This window comes from Centroberyx gerrardi, chromosome 19, assembly GCF_048128805.1.
Source record: "Centroberyx gerrardi isolate f3 chromosome 19, fCenGer3.hap1.cur.20231027, whole genome shotgun sequence".
Classification (NCBI taxonomy): domain Eukaryota; kingdom Metazoa; phylum Chordata; class Actinopteri; order Beryciformes; family Berycidae; genus Centroberyx; species Centroberyx gerrardi.
In genome coordinates this window covers 22,078,245-22,098,100 of record NC_136015.1, presented here as the reverse complement: position 1 = coordinate 22,098,100, position 19,856 = coordinate 22,078,245, and the positions used below count along the sequence as shown (strand labels likewise).

Genomic DNA, 19,856 nt, shown 5'->3' with positions numbered 1-19,856 from the left:
CTGTTCTCTCTCTCTCTCTCTTTCCTCGCTTTCACTCTTTCTCTCGTTTTCTCTGTTTTAGTCATTCCTTCACGGGCCCCTGCCTCTTTTAAATCATTTTCTCTCATCTTTCAATCTTTCTTTCTCTGGTTTCCTCTCTTTCTCCTCCACTTACCACTCCCCCTCTCTTTCAATATGTCTTTCTGCTTTAGTCATGCCTTCACTTCCTTCACTCTTTAAACTTTTTCTTCATGTCTTTCAGTGTCTCTCTCTCTCTCTCTCTACACTATTCTTTCTCTTTCACTCTTTCATTCTGTTGTAGTTATTCCTTGATTGCTCCATTTATTTTTTCTCTACCTTCGGCCTTGTGCTTTTCTCTGGCTCTTTTCTCTCTCTCTCTCTCTGGCTTTTTCTCTTTCACTATTTCTCTCTATCTTGGTTTTAGTGCTTCATTCACTCATTTTTTCTCTCTCCATTTTCCTTTCTTCCTCTCTCTCCATTTCTTTTCCCTTGCGTCACAGCAGAGATTTCATTGACCACTGTGAATAACCCCAAAGCCTCAGTGATTCATGGTTTTGCTGGGATCGTCTGGTCTGTGTGTGTGTGTGTGTGTGTGTGTGTGTGTGTTTTTGCATTACAGTTTCCTTATGAATAGTGGGTCTGGCTTGTTTGTGTGTAATTAGAGGTAATTCATCTGTGTGTGTGTGTGTGTGTGTGTGTGTGTGAGGGAGGAAGAAAGGAGAGAAGGAATGCAACGGAAGGAGAAAGGAAGAGAGAGAGCTGTTGGTCTTGTCGATTCTTGCTGTGGAAAAACTAGTTTGGCAGCCTGTAGTTTGTGTTTGTTTGCTTGCATGTGTGTGTGACGTGTGTGTGCGCGCACGTGTGTGTGTGTGTGTGTGTGTGTGTCTGTATCATACAGTGGGAATGAATAACTGGTTTGACAGCCCATTGTCTCCCTCAGGGAAGAGACTCTGGTTCAATGACTGAGTCAGTCCCATATGCACTCACATTAGAACGAGATGCTCTTTACACACACACACACACACACACACACACACACAGACACAGATTTACTGTATACATGTGACCTTAAAAACACACACACACACACACACACACACACACACACACACACACACACACACAGAGACACAGATGTACTGTATACATGTGACCTTAAAAACACACACACACACACACACACACACACATGCATAGACACAGATGTACTGTATACATGTGACCTTAAAAACACACACACACACACACACACATACACACACACGCACAGACACAGATGTACTGTATACATGTGACCTTAAAAACACACACACACACACACACACACAGACACACACACACACATTAATAGATGTATATGCCCTTATACACAAAATGCATATCTATATACATGGGCTCACACACATGGATGGATGCATACTCCCAACACACACACGCACACACACACACGTACATATCCAGATGTACAAGTACACACACACACACACATACAAGCCCCCCGCCTCCCGCTCTTCGTCAGTGTGACTGTATTGCAGCTGATCTGCAGGCTAAACCCCGTCCGGCCCATTGACCTCTGTGGCGGCTCGCACCATATTGTCCTAATCAATCCCTCTCACAGCGAGAGGCTTTTTCACCGGAGCCGCCTCGCTCGTCCCCTTTTCTTGTGAGGAGAGCGGGAAGCCGGCTCCCTGCGAGAAGTGTGTCTGTCCACTGTGTCCAGAGACGGAGGCTGGCTGAGAGGGCAAAGAGCAGGCGGGACGGAGGAGAAAAGACCCGGGCAGGATTTGATCCGGGCTGGGGGGGGGGGGAGGCGGGGGGCTTGACCGCTGCGCTGTTGCCAGGCAGAGAGCAGTTTGTTTTTAAAGGAGCAGGGCGAGCCTCACAGAAAACACAGAGCAGCAGTCGGGCGTTGTGCAGCGGGAGTGAGGAGCTCTGCTGCCGAGGCTCACTCTGGCAGAACGTCTCGACTCCGCGGCATGGCAATCAACGATTGTTTAAAAATGTCACTTGAAGCCTCGTAAGATCGTACAAGAAAGCCGGCAAACACTCTGAGCTGCTGGACTTGGCCTAGATTGCATTAACTTGGAGGATTACAAGTTCTCTATTTCTCTCTCTCTCTGATCCCTTTTCTTTTTGTTTTTCACTCTGATTCTGTGTTAGTCATTCTCTCTCTCTCCGTCTTTCTCTCTCTGCCTCACGATTACAAGGATTACAAGTTCATTAAAGTTCATTAATTTCATGAAATTGAATTTAGCAAATGTAATTTGTTGGCTATTGATTTTCTTAACATCTGAGCGAAGTCTTCCATGGCGCAGCAGCGAAGCTTCGCCTCACTGGCCGAGAGCTGCGGCACAACCGATCTAGGCACAAAGAGCCATTAGTAAATGGCATGTGTAGACATCAGCTGTACGAAACGGCCTCAACAAATAGGTTCGTCACAAAGTGCTTTACAGAACAAGAAAAGACATAAATACAGTTTAAACCCCGACACACGACTTGAGGAGTGCTTGTGAAATCACATCCTAGCAGAACTTCCCTCGTCTCTCTGCTGCCACTTCAAGCAAACTAGCCCAAGTTTCTGTTGAAAGCCTCAACTGCATTTTCTGCCACATCAGTTTTATTTGTCAAATCCATTTGAAATTCAGTGGAAGCCGGGCTCTCCTGTTGAGTGTGTTTGAGCGCAGAGACCTGACAGAATCGGCAATAACACTGATTCCTGTTCAGAGAAAATAGGCTGCGGCGGCCGCACACTGACACTTTGCTCACTGAAGGTAAAATAGAGGAAGGCGAGGTTGAAGAGAAGACTTGCTACGCATGATTTGGGCCTCAGTTGCAGACTGTTGCGTGTTCTTGACATGAAATCGTCACTGCAGACCCGGCGCTAAATGGAAGCACTGTGCCTGCTTTTCTGGCTGCTGTAGCATGCAGTGTGTGGAATAAATACCGACATGCTACATGACGGTTTAACATATGTGACCTGCTGTATCATTTCCAGTCACATTGACCCCTCAATGTTTAATACACTGTTGGAAAGAGGAGAATTTAAGCTTTCCGGTGATATCAAAATGATCTTTGTACTCCAAAGATTGAGTGAGATGCACCCCTTGATGTCTTGACTGTTTCCAAACGATGTTTTTGAGAAAAAGGGCCTCAAAGTTTGAAGTCAATTCTGAGACATTTATTCAAATAAAGAAATCATTCACACACACACAGGTTGAGATGCCTGACAACTACGTTTTCTCGCGGTTGAAACAATAATTTTGATTAGACAATAAAGTGAACGATGGTCAACCTGTTACTATGCAGATGTTCATTCATAATTTTAAGGTACACGTAGTAAGGGAGAGAGGGACGGGTTGCCAGGTTCTTAGCGACAAAACCCTCCCAGTGCCAATTAAACCCAACTCATAAACAGCCCAATGATCAATGAAACTAGTCCAAAATAACAAACCAATAACAAAACTCCACAATACAACCCTGACAAACTTAATAAACACCGTTTTAAGTCCAACCTGGCAACATGAGGAATGCGAGCTTTGTTGACAAACTAAGCTAGTAGTTCTGCTTGTCACCCTACCTTTATGAGCTTCAAAACTATATTTAGCGTTTGAATTTCACAATAATCTTTACACAGAATGAAAGCCAAGGCTTTATTTTATTAAAATCTGATGAAACCCCAAAACAGCCAAAAATCGATCTTTTCTCATAAAATCACGTTTATCCACAAATGTGCCGTTGCGACTTCCGACTGAAAATGATAGAACGCGTCACATATTACATCCGAATGTTACCGGCTTCATTTTACACTCACTGATCCCACGCAGCACCACGCGGAGCTCCTTATTCTCCATATTTGTGTTTTTCAGACTCAGTCGATCGCAGAAAACCGAGTGCATTCTGGGATTTTAAGCAAAAAAACGGACCGCTGGACCAATTTCGATTCAGTATGTTGAATCAGCCTGCGGGTCAGCGGGCGCCGCACAGTCAGTTTTCAGACTCTGCTTGACGCTAACCCTTCGCTCTCATCTCCTTTAAAGTGTGAACGGCTTGTTTCAGTGCAGCCAGGCCGGCCTCCGCTCTCTCTCTCTCTCTCTCTCTCTCTCCCTCTCTCTCCCTCTCTCTCTCTCCCTCTCTCTCAGCAGAGCGGTGCGAGCTCCGGCAAAGAGTTACAGGTGGCTCCCATTGAATTTCAAACGGATTAGAGAAGGAGCAGCGGCGTTGATGCGGTGCTCCTGGAGGCTCGCCCCCTAGCGATGCCTCCTGGTAGACGAGCTCTGCTGTAATGAGGAGGGCCCGGCTTAAAGGAGTTAGCTAAGACGCCGCCTAAGGCTCTTCTATCAAAGCTTGATGATTCTGATGTTCTCTCTCTCTCTCTCTCTCTGTCTCTCTCTCTCTCTTCCTCTCTTTCTCTCTCTCTTTGCACCGTCCTCATATATAACCTTAATTTAAAATTCAGAGAACACGTTAAACAAAATGAGCGGGAGGCGGGGAAAAAAAACACCACCGACAGCAACTGCATTAAAATAAAACCAGATTCATAATGAAATACTTGAAGTGCTTTTCTCTCTCTCCCTCTTTCTCTCTCTCTCTCTATCTCTCTCTCTCCTCTCTCTCTCTGTCTCCCCCTCTATTTTCTCTCTCTCTGTCTGTCTGTCTCTCTCCCTCTTCTATTTTCTCTCCTTCTCTGTCTCTGTTTTTTTTCCATTTTTTTTTCTCCAGTTATTGCCATGGCAGTTTACAAAATGTGAAATTTGGAAACCAACAAACAATCGTTTAATTATTCAAACAATACTGGTTTTGCAGATGGTTGCATAATCCCCCTCTCTGTCTCGTCTTGGCCTCCCTGCAGGTGTCGGGGCTCAGAGAGTGCGAGTGGAGGAGGAGCTGGAGGCGTATCCCACGGAGTCTGTCGATCTCCGCTGCCAGTTCATCGATGGAGGAGGCCGGACCAAACTCACACAGGTGAGCCCGCTAAAGGCTGAAGAGGGGGAGACACTTCACCCCTCAATCCGCAGCTCTCACAAACCCGCTGTTGCTGCATGACAGCAGCGTCACCTTGGCAGCACTGCGGCTGAGATCGTCAAAATAAGATTCGCTAAGCAGTTTTTTCCCAATTTAGTGAATTCACTGGAGAGGAGAAATGAAGAAAAGGCTGGTTTAATTGGATGTCTGGATCCCCGCGATCGATGAATCTAGTCTAAGTCAAGAAAGGTCAACATTTCCCCCGTGATAATTTCCTTGTGCAGCGGCAAAACAACAACACACACCCAGGACTGCCAGGGACACCCATTTATTTAGGTGATACAAATTTAGGCATAACACTGGTTTGTTAATGATGCTGTCACCTAGCTGTTATTAATGAAAATAATATGGCTGTGGCAACCGATATGTCATGTGAATACTATGGACACCTGGATGCTACGAAACTACAGCATTTTCTACAAATCAAATCATAAAGTATCGAAAAGTTGTATTATTTTGTAGTACAAATATTATAATGAAAATCGTGAATATCATGTTTTCCTTCCATGTCGTTCCCTGAACTGGCGTTAAGTAGTTTTGTCAAACACTACCAGTCAAAAGTCTGGACACACCTGATTGAATGTTCTGTTTTTCACTCTCTTAAAGCCATTTTGATCTAAAGGCTTCTGCTTAAATGCTTGAAATGTGTTTCTTAGACAAATATAAATAGTTAGAAGTTGATGCTTATGTATGAATTTCTTTCCAAAGCCTTTGCCTTTCCATCAAGGCAAAGGGCGGCTACTTTAAAGAATCTAAAATATAAGATAGTTTTGATTTGTTTAACACTTTTTTGGCTGCTGCATAACTCCATTTGTGTTATTTTCATAGTTTTGATGTCTTTACTTTTATTCTAAAATGTGGAAAATAGTAAAAATAAATAAAAATGTGGTGTCCAAACTTTTGACTGGTAGTGTACATCTCTCAGTTAGTTTCAGCCTCCTCTTACCAGTTAGAGAGGGTGTGAAGGTTGAAGAGTGCCAGAAGGTTTTGACTATTTGAAAGTCAGTTCAGCATATTATAGTCCAACTGACATCCTGACACTAGCTGAATTGTCCTGATGCAATATCTCCCACCCATCTGGTGCTCCAAACAGATTAAAGCAAACAGTATGAACTGTTTGCCAGTTCAGTTCAGGTCCAGGTCTGATCCGATCCCTGAGTGAGTCATGGGTCGAGTCAATAGGCAATTTGTTGAGATTCAACAAGTGAAATAGCAGACAGGCTGAATTGCCTCCGCTCACATTTTCCCTACAATCTGCAGCTAACGAGAGAGTTTCATCCTGTAATTTGTGCCGACACCTGGGTTACCATCACAACCCCGACCCCCGCTGCTCCCTCTCTCCTTTTCTTCCGCAGGTCACAAATCTAATAGATGTTTACTAAATGTGTATTGATGAACTTAATTCCCTCTTCTTCCTGGTCTATCACTTTGGACAGCAGCTCGTATTTGACACTCACTCTGACAACCGGAGAGGAAAAAATCAATCTGGCGCAGCGTCGCGGCGCTCTCCCTCGCGGTAGAGTTTCACACAGTGATGACAGCTATCAATATCTCTCAAATACCTTTAAATCTGAAGAAGAAACGCCTGTAAGATGACGCTCTTTTCAAATGATGTTCTTGAAAATGGCAACGGGGCCTTGAGAGAGTGTTTGCAAGTCTGAGAGACCTTTAATTTCATCTGGTAATAGATTCCTGGCTCTTTTACTCGCACAGCTTTAATTGAGTTTGACACTTCTTACCCTAAGGAATTTTATTTCAGCGTTTCATTGCAGTCAAAAGAAAAGTTAAAACAGAATAAATCTCGATGCTCGTACCAAGAGACGTCAGAAATTGTTATATAATCATATTACAGCAAAATTGAATTGGAAACGCCTTGACCGTTTCCAAACTGATAACAGAATCACTCATTTACAATACAATGAGTTTAAACCTATATATTAACCAGGCAAGTTGAGAAGAACATATTCTTTATATCAACAGTAACTATAACTGCAGGGTGAAGGAGTGTTAAACACACACAACACACACACACCATTGGATTATATGTTTCTTTTGGTGTACAGTGATAAAAAAAATAAAATAAATACATATGATGACAAAAAGAAGAAGAGAAGAGAGAAAGAAGAGAGGAGAAGTATTTTTAATTTGTGCAGGTGTGACACAATCAATTCAATAATAATGTCCCAGAGTTTCCTCTAGCAGTGAATAGCTGCAGCGGGTCATCCTGCCTCAAAGAGCTGCTCACACTGGAGGAATTTCATTAGTCTGGGTTTCAATGGAGAGTTTTAGTTGTGCTTGATGGTCTAAATGCCTTTTTTTTTTTCAGAGGCTTTTCCACCCTGACAAGAGTAAAATTCTGCGGGAAACACTGAATCCTTGTAATTTTATGGCTTGGAAATGATAAATATATGAGGCTCCCGCACACCATCTACTTGCAAATCTCAATTTATTGTGACGTTTCGATCACAGATGATGTCACCAGTAGGCTCCATGTAGGCTAGGTTGTCACTGACAACAGGTGCAGGACAATTAAAGGTCTCATATTGTGGAAAACGAGTCGTTTGGACTTTTGTAACTTTGTGGCGTCACAAAGGTTCGCTCATTATCATTTTTGTAAGAAATAATAGACTAACAAAGTGTTTTTTTCAAAGCGGTCGAGCGGGTGTCATTGTTTATTACCGGAGAGTTTTCCCTACCTGTAGCCGCCGGGCCGCGGCGTCTCACGTTTCACTCTTGAAACGGTTAGCCAATCAGAACAGAGGGTTGTTAATATTAATGAGCCTTAAAGACACCGCGACAGAAACAGCCTGTTCTTGGTAAGGCTCAGAGAGATGCTGGAAAATGAACGTGGAGAAATGTAAAAATGGATTGAGAGTGTTTTTGGTACATGACACAGCTTTGAATGGACCTCAAGACACAAAATAAAACACTGGAAAGTGTAGAATATGGGACCTTTAACAATCAACATAATAAATTAGCCTATCAACATTACATATTACATCAATAAATAGATCAGCATTTTCCACATTTAAACAAAATGGCATACATTGAGCAAATACATCTACATATAAATAGAGCAAAAAATAGAATAAATAAAGCAACTTCAAAGTTACTGGAAATGCAAAGATTTACTTGGCTGAGGTAACTTGCATTCAAATATCCCCCTATATAAATATATATAGTGTATATATCGGTAACAATCAGCATGGGTATCGGCCTTCAAAACCCCATATCGGTCTAACCAGAGTCCCCTTTTTTTTTTTTTTTCTTTCCAGGTTTCTTGGATATGGGAGCCCATCGAGGGCCAGCGGGACAACATCGCCGTGTTCCACCCCTTGTACGGACAGAGCTTCCCCAACCCGGCCTTCCAGAACCGGGTGGTCTTCATCCAGGGAACTCTGGAGAACCCGTCCATCCGCATCTCCAACCTCAACATGTCCGACGCCGGCCGCTACACCTGCGAGTACGCCACCTACCCCTCCGGCAACGAGCAGGGCACCACCAACCTGGTCATGCTCGGTGAGTAGAGTCCGGCTTCTCTGTCTCGTTACTTTGAATAGATACACTACCAGCCAAAAGTTTGGACATGTGCATTTTTCACATTTTAGAATAATAGTAAAGACATCAAAACTATGAAATGACACAAATGGAATTATGCAGTGAGCAAAAAAGTGCTAAACAAATCAAAACTATCTTATATTTTAGATTCTTTAAAGTAGCCGCCCTTTGCCTTGATGGAAAGGCATACATAAGCATCAACTTCACTGTTTATATTTGTTTAAGAAACACATTTCAAGCATTTAAGCAGAAGCCTTTAGATCAAAATGGCTTTAAGAGAATGAAAAACATAGAACATTAAATCAGGTGGGTCCAGACTGACTGCTAGTGTATAACAAGCTGTTGTATGTTTCATGGTTTAAGCGCACAGAGCACCAGGGGCTGGAGTTCAAAAACGTTTAAACTTTTAGCAAAAGAGGATCGTGCCTCAAACAGGTTTTCAAAAGCTGTTTTGCAAGAAGAGCCTTGACCAGCGCCTCCACCAGCCATCTGTTTAGCACTGCCAGCTAAAAAAGAAGCAACCTTTGGACCCGAAACCTTACAAGTAATTTAAAGCATTCGAAGATTAGTTTCATGGTGTTTCTGCTTGGTTAGACAGAGCAGAGTGGAGAGAGACAGGAGGGAGAGGAAGGGACGAAGAGTCAGACTCACACACACACACACACACACACACACACACATGGCACTGTGAATACCGTAAACACCGCAGCCATTTTCTTTTTTAACCCTGATATGATTTGATGAGCAGGCAAGAGACCTAGACTTCACTCCTCCATTTTAGAGTTGGGATCTTTTTCTTCTTAATCTTCACAATATTTGCTATAGGAAGGAAATACCTGAGCCCGAGTTTCTACATTTTAACGGTGCAAAACATGGAACAGCGAGCTAAAATTAGTCTTACATGCTGCACAATGTGACATGGATTTGTGACACGGACAATGTGATGTGGATTTAACATCGAGACATGAACATGAGGACTGTGACGGCCTGTCAGCGGCTGGTGATCGGTGTGGATTAGCTTCCATGTTAAATCGTGTTAAAACAATGGGTTTGTTTACAGCCACACAATACAAAACGGTTATTGTGCACAATCAGATTAAGGTGGTAGTATGTTTCAACCGTTTCCATAGTTGGAAGTAATGTGATTTCCCACAATAACCCGGCTTCACGTGGATTTATCTGGGTTAGTTTAGTTAGACGAACAATGTTGGAACGTTTTGTTCGATTTTTTTGGTGTTCTTCATCTCGGTGCAAACGGTATTATCCTTGTGACTGTTGCTGTTTATTTTGCAGTTGCTCCAGAAGTGTTTGCTTTTGCCGCGATCTCTTGCCTTGTCGTCGTTTCTGTACACGAACACCCCGTCGCAGCGTCGGGTCAACCTCCTCCTCCTCTGTGAGCTTCTTGACACGTTTGCACATCTAAAAATCTGAATTAAATCAGAGTTAAAGCGATGTTGACCTTTGGTAGTACCTTGGGGTTGTGTAGCTTCCTCAAAATCAATGATTCTCTGTTATCTCCAGTCTGAAAATCACACTTCTAGCACATAAACGAACACCAACAAAGCAGATTCTGACAATATATATATTAAAAAGTCATTCTGCTGATTTTTGTTTAAGTGAATCGCTTTCTTTATGTCATTAAACCAACAAGTGTAACACTGAAATACAGTCGGAAGAATTTCGGTGTTACGCTGAAAGGTTTAATAACAAAAAGAAAGTGATTCACTTCAAAAAATGCAGAGGAAGCTACACAACCCAAGGTACTACCAAAGCATCTTTTTAAGTATTTTTGTGGCCAAATAAACCGGAAAAATTGAGCAGATATGTAGGGTGTGTTACCTGGGTTGTGATTACATTGTTTATGACCTTATTCTGATGAAGATAATCAGACCAGTCACATGACACCCGCCACAGTCAGACCGCTACCTTAATCAGGTTAAGATCGGACTATTCAACAGAGGCTTTTCTTTCCTGACAATGAAGAAACGAGGGAAAACCTAGAAAGACAGCGGAGGAAGAATCCGCAGACTGCAGAAATGTTGAAAAGCTACCTGGGTTTCTTGATTCCTCGATGTAAGCGGATGTTCAGCCGGTGTTAGCAGGGGACTCATCCTGTTTCTAATCGGAGGCAGCTGGTGTGATTCCTCCGCCCACGTGTCCCGTCCTCCCGCTCGCTCTCCGCTTACAAAGGAAAACAGATGCCCGGCGTCTCTCTCTCTCTCTCTCTCTCTCTCTCTCTCGGCTAACAACACTGCGGAGGCTTTACACTTGAACGTGAATAACACAATTCACTTGAACGCTAAGTGCTCCGCTCACAGCGCCGGGCCCGTAGCATCACTTCTCATATGATAAAGAGCAGCTGTACGGTCGGCTCTCCTATCCTAACAGCCGATTTAATGGAAACTCTAAGATGCTGCACTCTGAACTGAAACACTGCCTTCATATTCCATGCATTTTTAGCACAATCCCCACACACACACACACACGCACGCACACAGAATTTGTTTCCTTTGATGTTTATATTATGAGTTTCGTTCGCTGGCGTGAGATGTGGGAGACGCTTGAGCCCTTTGTTTCTTCTTTGTTTTTTTTTTCCTGCGCAATCCGGGTGCAGTTTCGTTTCAGCGCTTGTTTGTATTTGATTTATTTTGTACAAATAGAATCAAAGAAAAAAAAAAGAAAGTTGCATTTAAGAAAGAAATGAAAGGATGCCTACAGGTGTGGCGGCTCTTAATTTGGTGCAGCCCCAAAACTGGGTCTGGGGATTCATTATCTGCTGCACTCCAATTGTATTCACTGGCACTCATGTAAGTCACTGTGGAGACGCTGTACAGTAAGCAATTTAAAAAACACAATAATTAGAATAAATTCATTATAGAGTCCCAGTTGTTGCAGTCATTACGGTCCGCGGAAAGAAATGTTTTAAATTTACTTTCATGTATTCCCCTCCTGGGCCCATAATATTTTCCCCCTGTAGTTTCTCTAACTCTAAGTAAACCTTCAGAAGACAATAAAGAATCAACTCTGGAAGCTTCCCTCGCACCGAGCAGAACACTCGGGAGAAGCAGGACTTGGCCGTCTTGCAGAGAAAACATGGGGAGATATTTTGGCTGGCTTGCCGATAGATGTAGGCTAAGCCTCCTAAACTGCCGTTCCTGGCACAAAGCGGAGGTAGACTGGGAAATACCTATTGGAAAGCTCGCTGACTTGCCTTTGTCTGCAGCTACAGCCGCGCCAAGCTCACCGGGACAGATTCTGGGTCCATGTAAATGCGCTTGGCTAACAAAGTGTCTCAAAGTCAGTGGAAGACAGTCATATTTTACCTTATTGTGTACAGAATCAGCATGAGCCAATCATATTACATCTTATTGGATCCAGAACCGCTGGCAGCCAATCATATTACATCTTATTGGATATAGAACCACCAGCACCCCAATCATATCACAACTTATTTAAGTATGAATACATAATCCTGACAGCCAATCGTATTATAACTTATTGGATACAGCGCCACCGCCAGCCAATCTTATTACCACTTATTGGAGTGTGAATAAAGAATCACTCACTTGGCAGTGAATGATATCACATCGTCTTGGAAGGGGACCATACAAAATGACTGGTAGCCAATTATATTGCACCTTATTGGATATACTGTCGAATCACGGCCAGCAGGACATAAATACGATTTCAAGGGCTGGAGAGTTTAGTGGATCACCAGCCGGCTCTTAGTGTTTCTGCCCCTCAGAGTGAAAAACAATCTTTGAGAATTTGAAGGGAGTCTGGAGGTTAGAGGAGCGGATCCATGCATCAACTGGCAGATTGTAGTTTTACAAACATTTCTCTGAGGCTAATAATCTCTTTGGTTGAGTTAAACCTCAGTGGGCGGAGCCAAAGAACCGCAGTTTTCCTGGGTAAGTAACATTAGACTGAAACCCATGAAAAAGACAAGAGGTAAGAGAGGTGGAAGCTAATATTATGAAGCCTAGTGCTCTGCTGCTAACTGAAATTTTTTTAATCTTGTTATCTAGGTTAGCTAGTTAGCTAGCTGAGCTTCCAAGTTCACGCTAGCCAAACTAGCCTATAGCTAACAAGGTAAGCTGCTGATCGTCCAAGATCAAGAATGCCATGGTCATGAATGAATAGCTCATTGCTTTATATATTTTTCAGTTATATTTTGACATTTGCTAGTTAGCTAATTTGCGCTCTGAAAAACTGTGGTTCTTTGGCTCCGCCCATTGAGCTTTATCTCAGCCAATGAGATTATTAGCCTCAGAGAAATGTTTGTAAAACTACAATCTGCCGGTTGATCCATGGATCAGCCTCCAGAGCAGCTCTGCCTCAGAGAAATGCTTCAATAACTGAAAGTCTGTGAAGAGGTGAATAAGTAATGCTGTAGTCTCCCCTCCTCAGCATCTGCTGCTGAGTTGCCCTTTAGTTGGGCTCTTAGCCCCCAGCCGCTCCGGTCAGCTGCTCACTGGCCGGCAGCAGCGGACTGTGGTTGGACCAGGCGGCTCCTGGGTGGGAAGATGTGTCACTGTATGAATGAGAAACAGGGTGTTGCTTAATAAAAAAACATATGTGGTAAGCAAACCTTCCCTGGATGACTAAAGGTTAAACAAAAAAATATGGAAATAATCCATCAGGCCCACCAGGACAGAGTCAGTGTAATTAAGTTCCAGCGCTGATGTTTCACCACAGCCAGTGTGCGCTGTGTTTATGTTTTGGGGCATTTTTGCAAAATAAGAGTAAAAACATTTATTAATAAAAGAGGCACAGATATATTTTGCCCTACAGAGTTATTGACATCCTTGGTTAAGAGGAGCTAAACGGCAGTAAAAGATAACCCAAACAAAACAAGTAATGAGCTAGTTTCCTCACTCTGGAAATGTAATGCTCTACGCTCGCCTTTCATACACCGATAATTGTGGAAGGCAGTCTATTGTCATTCAGCAGGTACACCAAAACTACAATAACTAACCCTGCTGCGGCACCAGCTGCCTCGGTGAATTATTCTTTTTATTCTTCTCCAAAAAGAAAGGAACCGCATCTTCTATTCCTTTTATTGTTGAGTTGGTGATAACAGATGTGGCGAGGTTAAATGAGAGAATTACTTTTTAGTGCACATTGCACATTTGCCCTCAAATAGAAGCATTAAATAAGTCAAAAAGTGTAAAATCCCGCGGCACAAAGGGTCTTGAAATGCGAGACCTCGAGGCCCTTTTTGTATTTGTTAGTGAACAGAGCCAAACCCGAAATTATGTTTTCAGCTGTGAGTGTGTGTACAACAATAGTGAGTTTGGCTTGGACATGCTTTTTTTTCTTTTTTTTTTTTTTACATTGTAGGCATTTAGCTAGTGGTCTTAAATTAAAAAAAGCTTAAATTTATGCATTCCCAACATTACTAGCAGCCAATAATGAGTTGACAAAACAGCACACAGACAGCAGAATAATTAAAAACTATTCCTGCGGCCCTTGAATATTTATGTATCATCAACAGTAGAGGACTGCTAGGTGTAGAGAGCCAAGCAGATGTTTTTTTGTTTTTTTTTACCATCAATACCCAGAAATATTCGGCGACAATGTGTCAAGCCGAGAAGAAGAAGTTTGCAAACCTGGGCAGTTGGCGAAACATGAATTCCAAAAATTCAACACGACTGTCTCTTCTTAGCAAATCCAGAAGTCTTTATTGATTTTTGGCTAATGTATGTTGCAGAGTTTAAAAAAAAAATACATCAATGCATCACTTGACTTGCCTTCTTCTGGGTACAGCAGTGAATAAATACATGTTTAGAGAGAGGGAGAGGAGGAGGAGGAGGAGGAGGAGGAGGGAGAAACAGCCATGAGCCACCAGCCAATGCTGCTAAATCTAAGTGTGTCTCCTCTGCAAGGCATATTTCAAGGTACCCAGGCATCATTCGGTGTCTTATTTCATTTTCAAAAACCCAGATGGCTGATAAACTAGTGTAAGTAGCAGGTGATTTTGAGGATTTACAGTTCCAGCCCCCTGTGGCCTCGTGTTTAAAAAGTTAATTTCCTCCATACTTTGAATACTTTGGAGTCTGTCTTTAGAATATCAGGTGTAGAGAAAACAATCGAGTTTTGTTTCTATCTCTTTCTTTAACCTTTATTTATCCAGGGAAGCTTGGGCAGATCACGTGTATGCAGTTATGAATTAGACCTTTAACAAAAGTTTAAAAAAGTGTATGATTAGACATTTTTCAATTAAAAATGTAATGACCATAATTTTTTTTTATGGTCATTCTAGTTTTACATGGCGCCTCCAAGACGTGACATCATTCAGTAACCCCCCTGGAGGGGCCCCTCTGACTTCTACAGTTGAAACATACAGTATCTTGTCTGAAGAGAACATACTGTACCTATAGGGAGCACGAAAAAAAAAAAAAGAGGAGAATTAAAGAGACAAAAAGAGAGCAAGTAAAAGGCTGTTGGCACATTTGGATTAGAATCTTTCAAAGTAATTGGAATTAATTTATGGAACGCATTTTAGTCGTTTGTACTTTGGATCTCCAATTACAGTATTAAAAAACAGAAGTTGTTATATATTTATGAGCTATCTGGCTAACTGCAATCTTGTTTGCTGGATTGTCCAAGAAAGTGTCAAAGAATTGTGCGAAGAGAGGACAGGCGGTACAGAGTTATGAGACATACAGTTCAGCCTTTAAAAAGAGAGTGGGGCCTGTCAGACTGTACTGACTGACTGGATTTCAGTGTTATAGGCAAAGTGTATAAGGCAAATGTGGAAAAAGGTTTGACTGTGTTGGCACCAGTGTTGGGTGGAGTTATTACTAGAAAGCAGTAATATATTACACACTCATTCATTGGGCCAATCAATATTGTAGACCTAAGCCCATGTTAGCAGCAGAAGTAGTCTAAGTATTTTTTTTTCTTTTAAAAGAAGCATATCAGGGTGTTTTTGTTCACTACATTACCGACCATTTTCCAGAGCATTCCATACCTTTCCATATGTTTGAATGTGTTTTTCCTCCCAGGCAGCCATTTGCTTCCATTCATTTCCGTACGGTACGAAAATCAACTTGCAGAGACTTGAAATTTGCTTTAGTTCCATCAGTGAAGATCCTGCCCCGGGTTTATTTTTGTCAGCTACTTTGCTAATTTGGTTGAATGCGCACATTGACTTGAAAAGTCTGTAGGTCCTCTGGTGCGTTCACATGCTGACGGGAGGCTCCGACGTCCGGGACTGCAGCCAGTATTTACCGTTTTTTTGGCTCATTCATGTGCACTCTACTCTTAATTACGATTATTTGTGACATTACTTGAAGGCAGGACAAGACGAGGGGAATCTGTCATAGATATTACGCCAATAAAGAGAAGGATAATTGGAATAAGGTTGTGAAATGACTTTTAGTCATTTCTATTTTGGATCCCCAATTACAGTGTTAAAAATCAGAAGTTGTTTGAAATAATTGTGCGAGAGAGGCAGGAGGCTTGTGTGAGAGATCTTCTCATTACAGTGGAGGAGGTGAAAATATAAGACAAGGCAAGATGATTGTGTACAAGAAAGATCTGAGAAAAAAAACATATAAAGCTGTTGGAAATAAAACAAAGCTAAAATCAGAGAGAGAGAGAGAGAGCATGCATGTGCAGATGAATATATACATTTTACCTGAGTATTCTTATGAATATAACATTTTAGTGTCTTGTGGGCCGATGCGGGTTTTTTTTCTAGAGATGAAAGCCATAAAGACAAGTCTGTTCACTGAGTCGGCCTACAGTCTGTTATCTGATTACTTGACAACACAGGGGGCCCCAAGAATGCTCTTTGCCCAGGGCCCCCAAAACTCAAGATCCGCCCCTGTTCACAGTTACAAACATCACACAGCCTCAGTCTTCTCTTCACTGGAGCCAGCACACTTCACCTCCCCCACCCAGATACTCCCAGCTGGTTTGGGATTCAAACCGGCAGTCTTCCATCTTCCCACAATCCTTCTTCTTCTAACCAGCTGGCTGCGGCTCACAGGGATTAGGAAGACGGTCTTAACGAAGTCCCCGGTTCAAGCGTCCGTCCTGCTGAAGTGTCCTTAAAGGAGAAACTGAATCCACACCAGGCTCCGGGGGCACCACGCGTCCCTCTGGAGCCAAAAGACAAATTTCCCCTTTGGGGGATCAATAGACAATCACAAAAAATGTAATGGAAAAAAACACAATGCTGAAGTTTGACAACCGTGCGACTTTCACTGGGAGTCGAATTCTTTCCAGACCAGAAATCGTGACTCAACCTTATCTATAGTAATCTGTAGACACCGGGTCATGTCAGGTGAGTGGGAGGGAAAACAAAAAATTGGACACTGCCATACTTTGCCGTATACAGAGTTGGCCAAATATTCATCAAAATGCATTTTGAAAACATAAAACAAAGCACATCATGAATCTGACTTGAAGTGATGTTTTCACCTTTCAAGCTTTTTAAGTGCTGCGGCTACATAAACCAAACACACCCCATGCAGTGAAGGAGTTTGAAGCTGTTATTCAAATGTGTTTTCACCCATGTCTCTTCGTCAGTCTCTGCCATTCAGCTTGTTGATATTACCGGTGTGTGTGTGTGTGTGTGTGTGGGGGGGGGGGGGTCTGTTTATTCAGCTCTGTTAGCCGGCTTCCCGCTTGCCCTCTAATTGCTTTCTGCTCAGAATGGCTGAGACCGATGTGACGAGCAGCAGCGGCTCAATTGGATGCAGCGTCACGAAACACATCAGGGATGGATACACCAAAGTTGTTAAAGCCTGTAGATCGATCCGAACCCCTTTCCTCTCCTCCGCTCCTCTCCTCTCCTTTCAGCGTGGTCAGTCTCTCTGTTTCTGTGTCTCTTTCATTTCCTCTGTCTTCGTCTCTCTGTGTGTCCTCCGCTCTCCTTTGCTCTCCTCCCATCTCCTCCCATCTCCTCCGTGTCTGAGCTCTCTGTCTCCCCTTTGTCCGTCTCGTTCTCTCGCAGCTCGGCTCGTCTTCTCTCTTCTTCCTGTTTCATCTGCTCTTCAGTTCCAGGGTCTCTGCAGCTTTCAAAAAGACCTTTTAAGACCTTTTTAATGCTACCTGGAATTGAATTTAAGACCAATTTAAAAGCTAATTAAAGACACAAAGCTGGCAAAACCGGTCTATTTCCAACTCAGCCAAGCTAATGAAAGCTCTGACACTATAAATGGGCAGAAAATGAAAAACGACAACAAGGAAATTAAGAATGGAAGTCCAATTGTGTTTAGTGAAGCAGATTTGATGCATGCTGCACTACTAACCAAGTTCTGCTTTAATCTGGACATGCGGTACAAAGAAACCTGTCGTTGTGTGGTGAAACAAGTCTAAACCTGCACAGTAGCACGCAGCTTCGGTGCGTTAGCGAAGTTTTTGCAGCGTAGCAAGATAGTGATCCATGACAGTAACCATAGAGCCAGCGTAGCAAGATAGCGATCCATGACGGTTACCATAGAGCCAGCGTAGCAAGATAGCGATCCATGACGGTTACCATAGAGCCAGTGTAGCAAGATAGCGATCCATGACGGTTACCATAGAGCCAGTGTAGCAAGATAGCGATCCATGACAGTTACCATAGAGCCAGCGTAGCAAGATAGCGATCCATGACAGTTATCATAGAGCCAGCGTAGCAAGATAGCGATCCATGACAGTTACCATAGAGCCAGCGGAGCAAGATAGCGATCCATGACAGTTACCATAGATCCAGCGTAGCAAGATAGCGATCCGTCACTCCTAGATGTCATCCAGCCAGGATCAGTATCGATTTGAGCTTGAGCATTTCATGCTGCACGCAACATTTTTGTACGTTTTGAGGTCTTAATTCACGTTAAAAAACAGCTAGTAGTGATCTACCTTGCATTTCTGCGTTCATTTTGTTATTTGAAACTGTATTTTTCTTTTTCCCGTCGATAACTGGCCAAACATAGATGGCATGACGTCATGTTGAGATGTTTTCAGTGCAGAAAATGTTTCAGGATCTAAAACATCAGCGGTAAACGTCAGGTTTTGGTGTCAGTCCCTCAGAATCAAAGAGCGAGGGCTTCTTTCTAGAGCCGCCATTTTGCACCAAGAGACGTTCAACATTCATACAGGGAGAAACCCATAAGAGAAGAGGAGAGAGACCAATTTCTCCACCCACAGGAGCAGGAGAGAGACCAGAATGCAATGCAGCTACACGATATATTGCTTTTTTCTTGACTCTCACTTGGTTATCGCTCTCTCTCTCCTCCTACATGTATAACCCACAGCTGAATGCAACAAGTTCAGGCCAGTTTTCTGTGGGTTGTCGAAAGGCATTCTGGGAAATGCAGGAAAACACTTAACTGAAGTGAAAGTAGACGAGGCAGGTTGAGGGAAAGTGGGTACAACAAAAAAGTACATTTCTACAGTTCCTCACAAAATAACGCATTGAAAATCACAGAGGGTGGATCTTCCCTTTCAGAAGGGAAGGAAATTTTGAAAGTTCAGCGTGTGTGTTTAGTAAAGCAGATGCGATGGTTGATGATTTTCATGTTTTCACTCCAACTGAAGGATTACATGTTCCTCTACGGGTTGAAAAAATCCTGCTTCCTCTTGGGCTGATGAAACCTTTTCAAAAACCCAGTGGATAAACTCAAAGATGTTTTGCCATCAAGCTCAAAACAAGGCTGATTCTCTCAGCTCCGGAAAAGTTGAGACAGACATCTCGGAGATATTAATTCTGTCCTGTATTAATTTCAGAGTGAACATGCAGTGCAAAGAAAACACTGTTATTAAATAGTTAAAAAAATAAAAACCTGTAATAACTGTATTTAAGACATTTTAGGACCTTTTAAAGCCTTAAATTTAGATAATGTCATGTTGATAATAATGTTTTTAAGAACCAGTGAATACCATGTGTTGTATCATCTCTCTCTCTCTCTCTCTCTCTCTCTCTCTCTGATGTTGCCTGGCCTGAGATCACACCACACACACACACACACACACACACACACACACACCCCTCACCTCAATGCAGTAGGATGCCAGGGTGTATATGCACAACAAACTGATTGAACCTCCTCCTCTGTTCTCTCTCTCCACGCTCTTCCCTCCCCTCCTCCTCTCCCCTCCTCCTCTCTCCTCTATCTTCTCTCCCTCACTTTTTGATGTCTGTTTCCTCTCACCACCCTTTCTTTTTTTTCTTTTTTTTATCTCTCTCCCGTTCCCTTTTTTTCTATTTCCAACCCTCTCCCTTACCTCTCCCACCATTTTTCTTGCTCTGCCCTCCTCCTCTTACCCCTCCTACTCTGTCT

At 42.8% G+C, this 19,856-nt stretch overlaps 1 protein-coding gene across 2 annotated transcripts in view; it reads left to right on the top strand.

Annotated features, from left to right (window-relative positions):
* The window catches only part of pvrl2l (PVR cell adhesion molecule related 2 like), a 253,501-nt gene that overhangs the window by 103,536 nt on the left and 130,109 nt on the right, over nucleotides 1-19,856 (top strand). For both annotated transcript variants that reach the window (XM_071911112.2, XM_071911111.2), the window contains exons 2-3: nucleotides 4,850-4,962; nucleotides 8,298-8,541. In XM_071911112.2, the coding sequence (XP_071767213.1) occupies nucleotides 4,850-4,962; nucleotides 8,298-8,541 (357 nt within the window). The remainder of the gene's footprint in view (nucleotides 1-4,849; nucleotides 4,963-8,297; nucleotides 8,542-19,856) is intronic.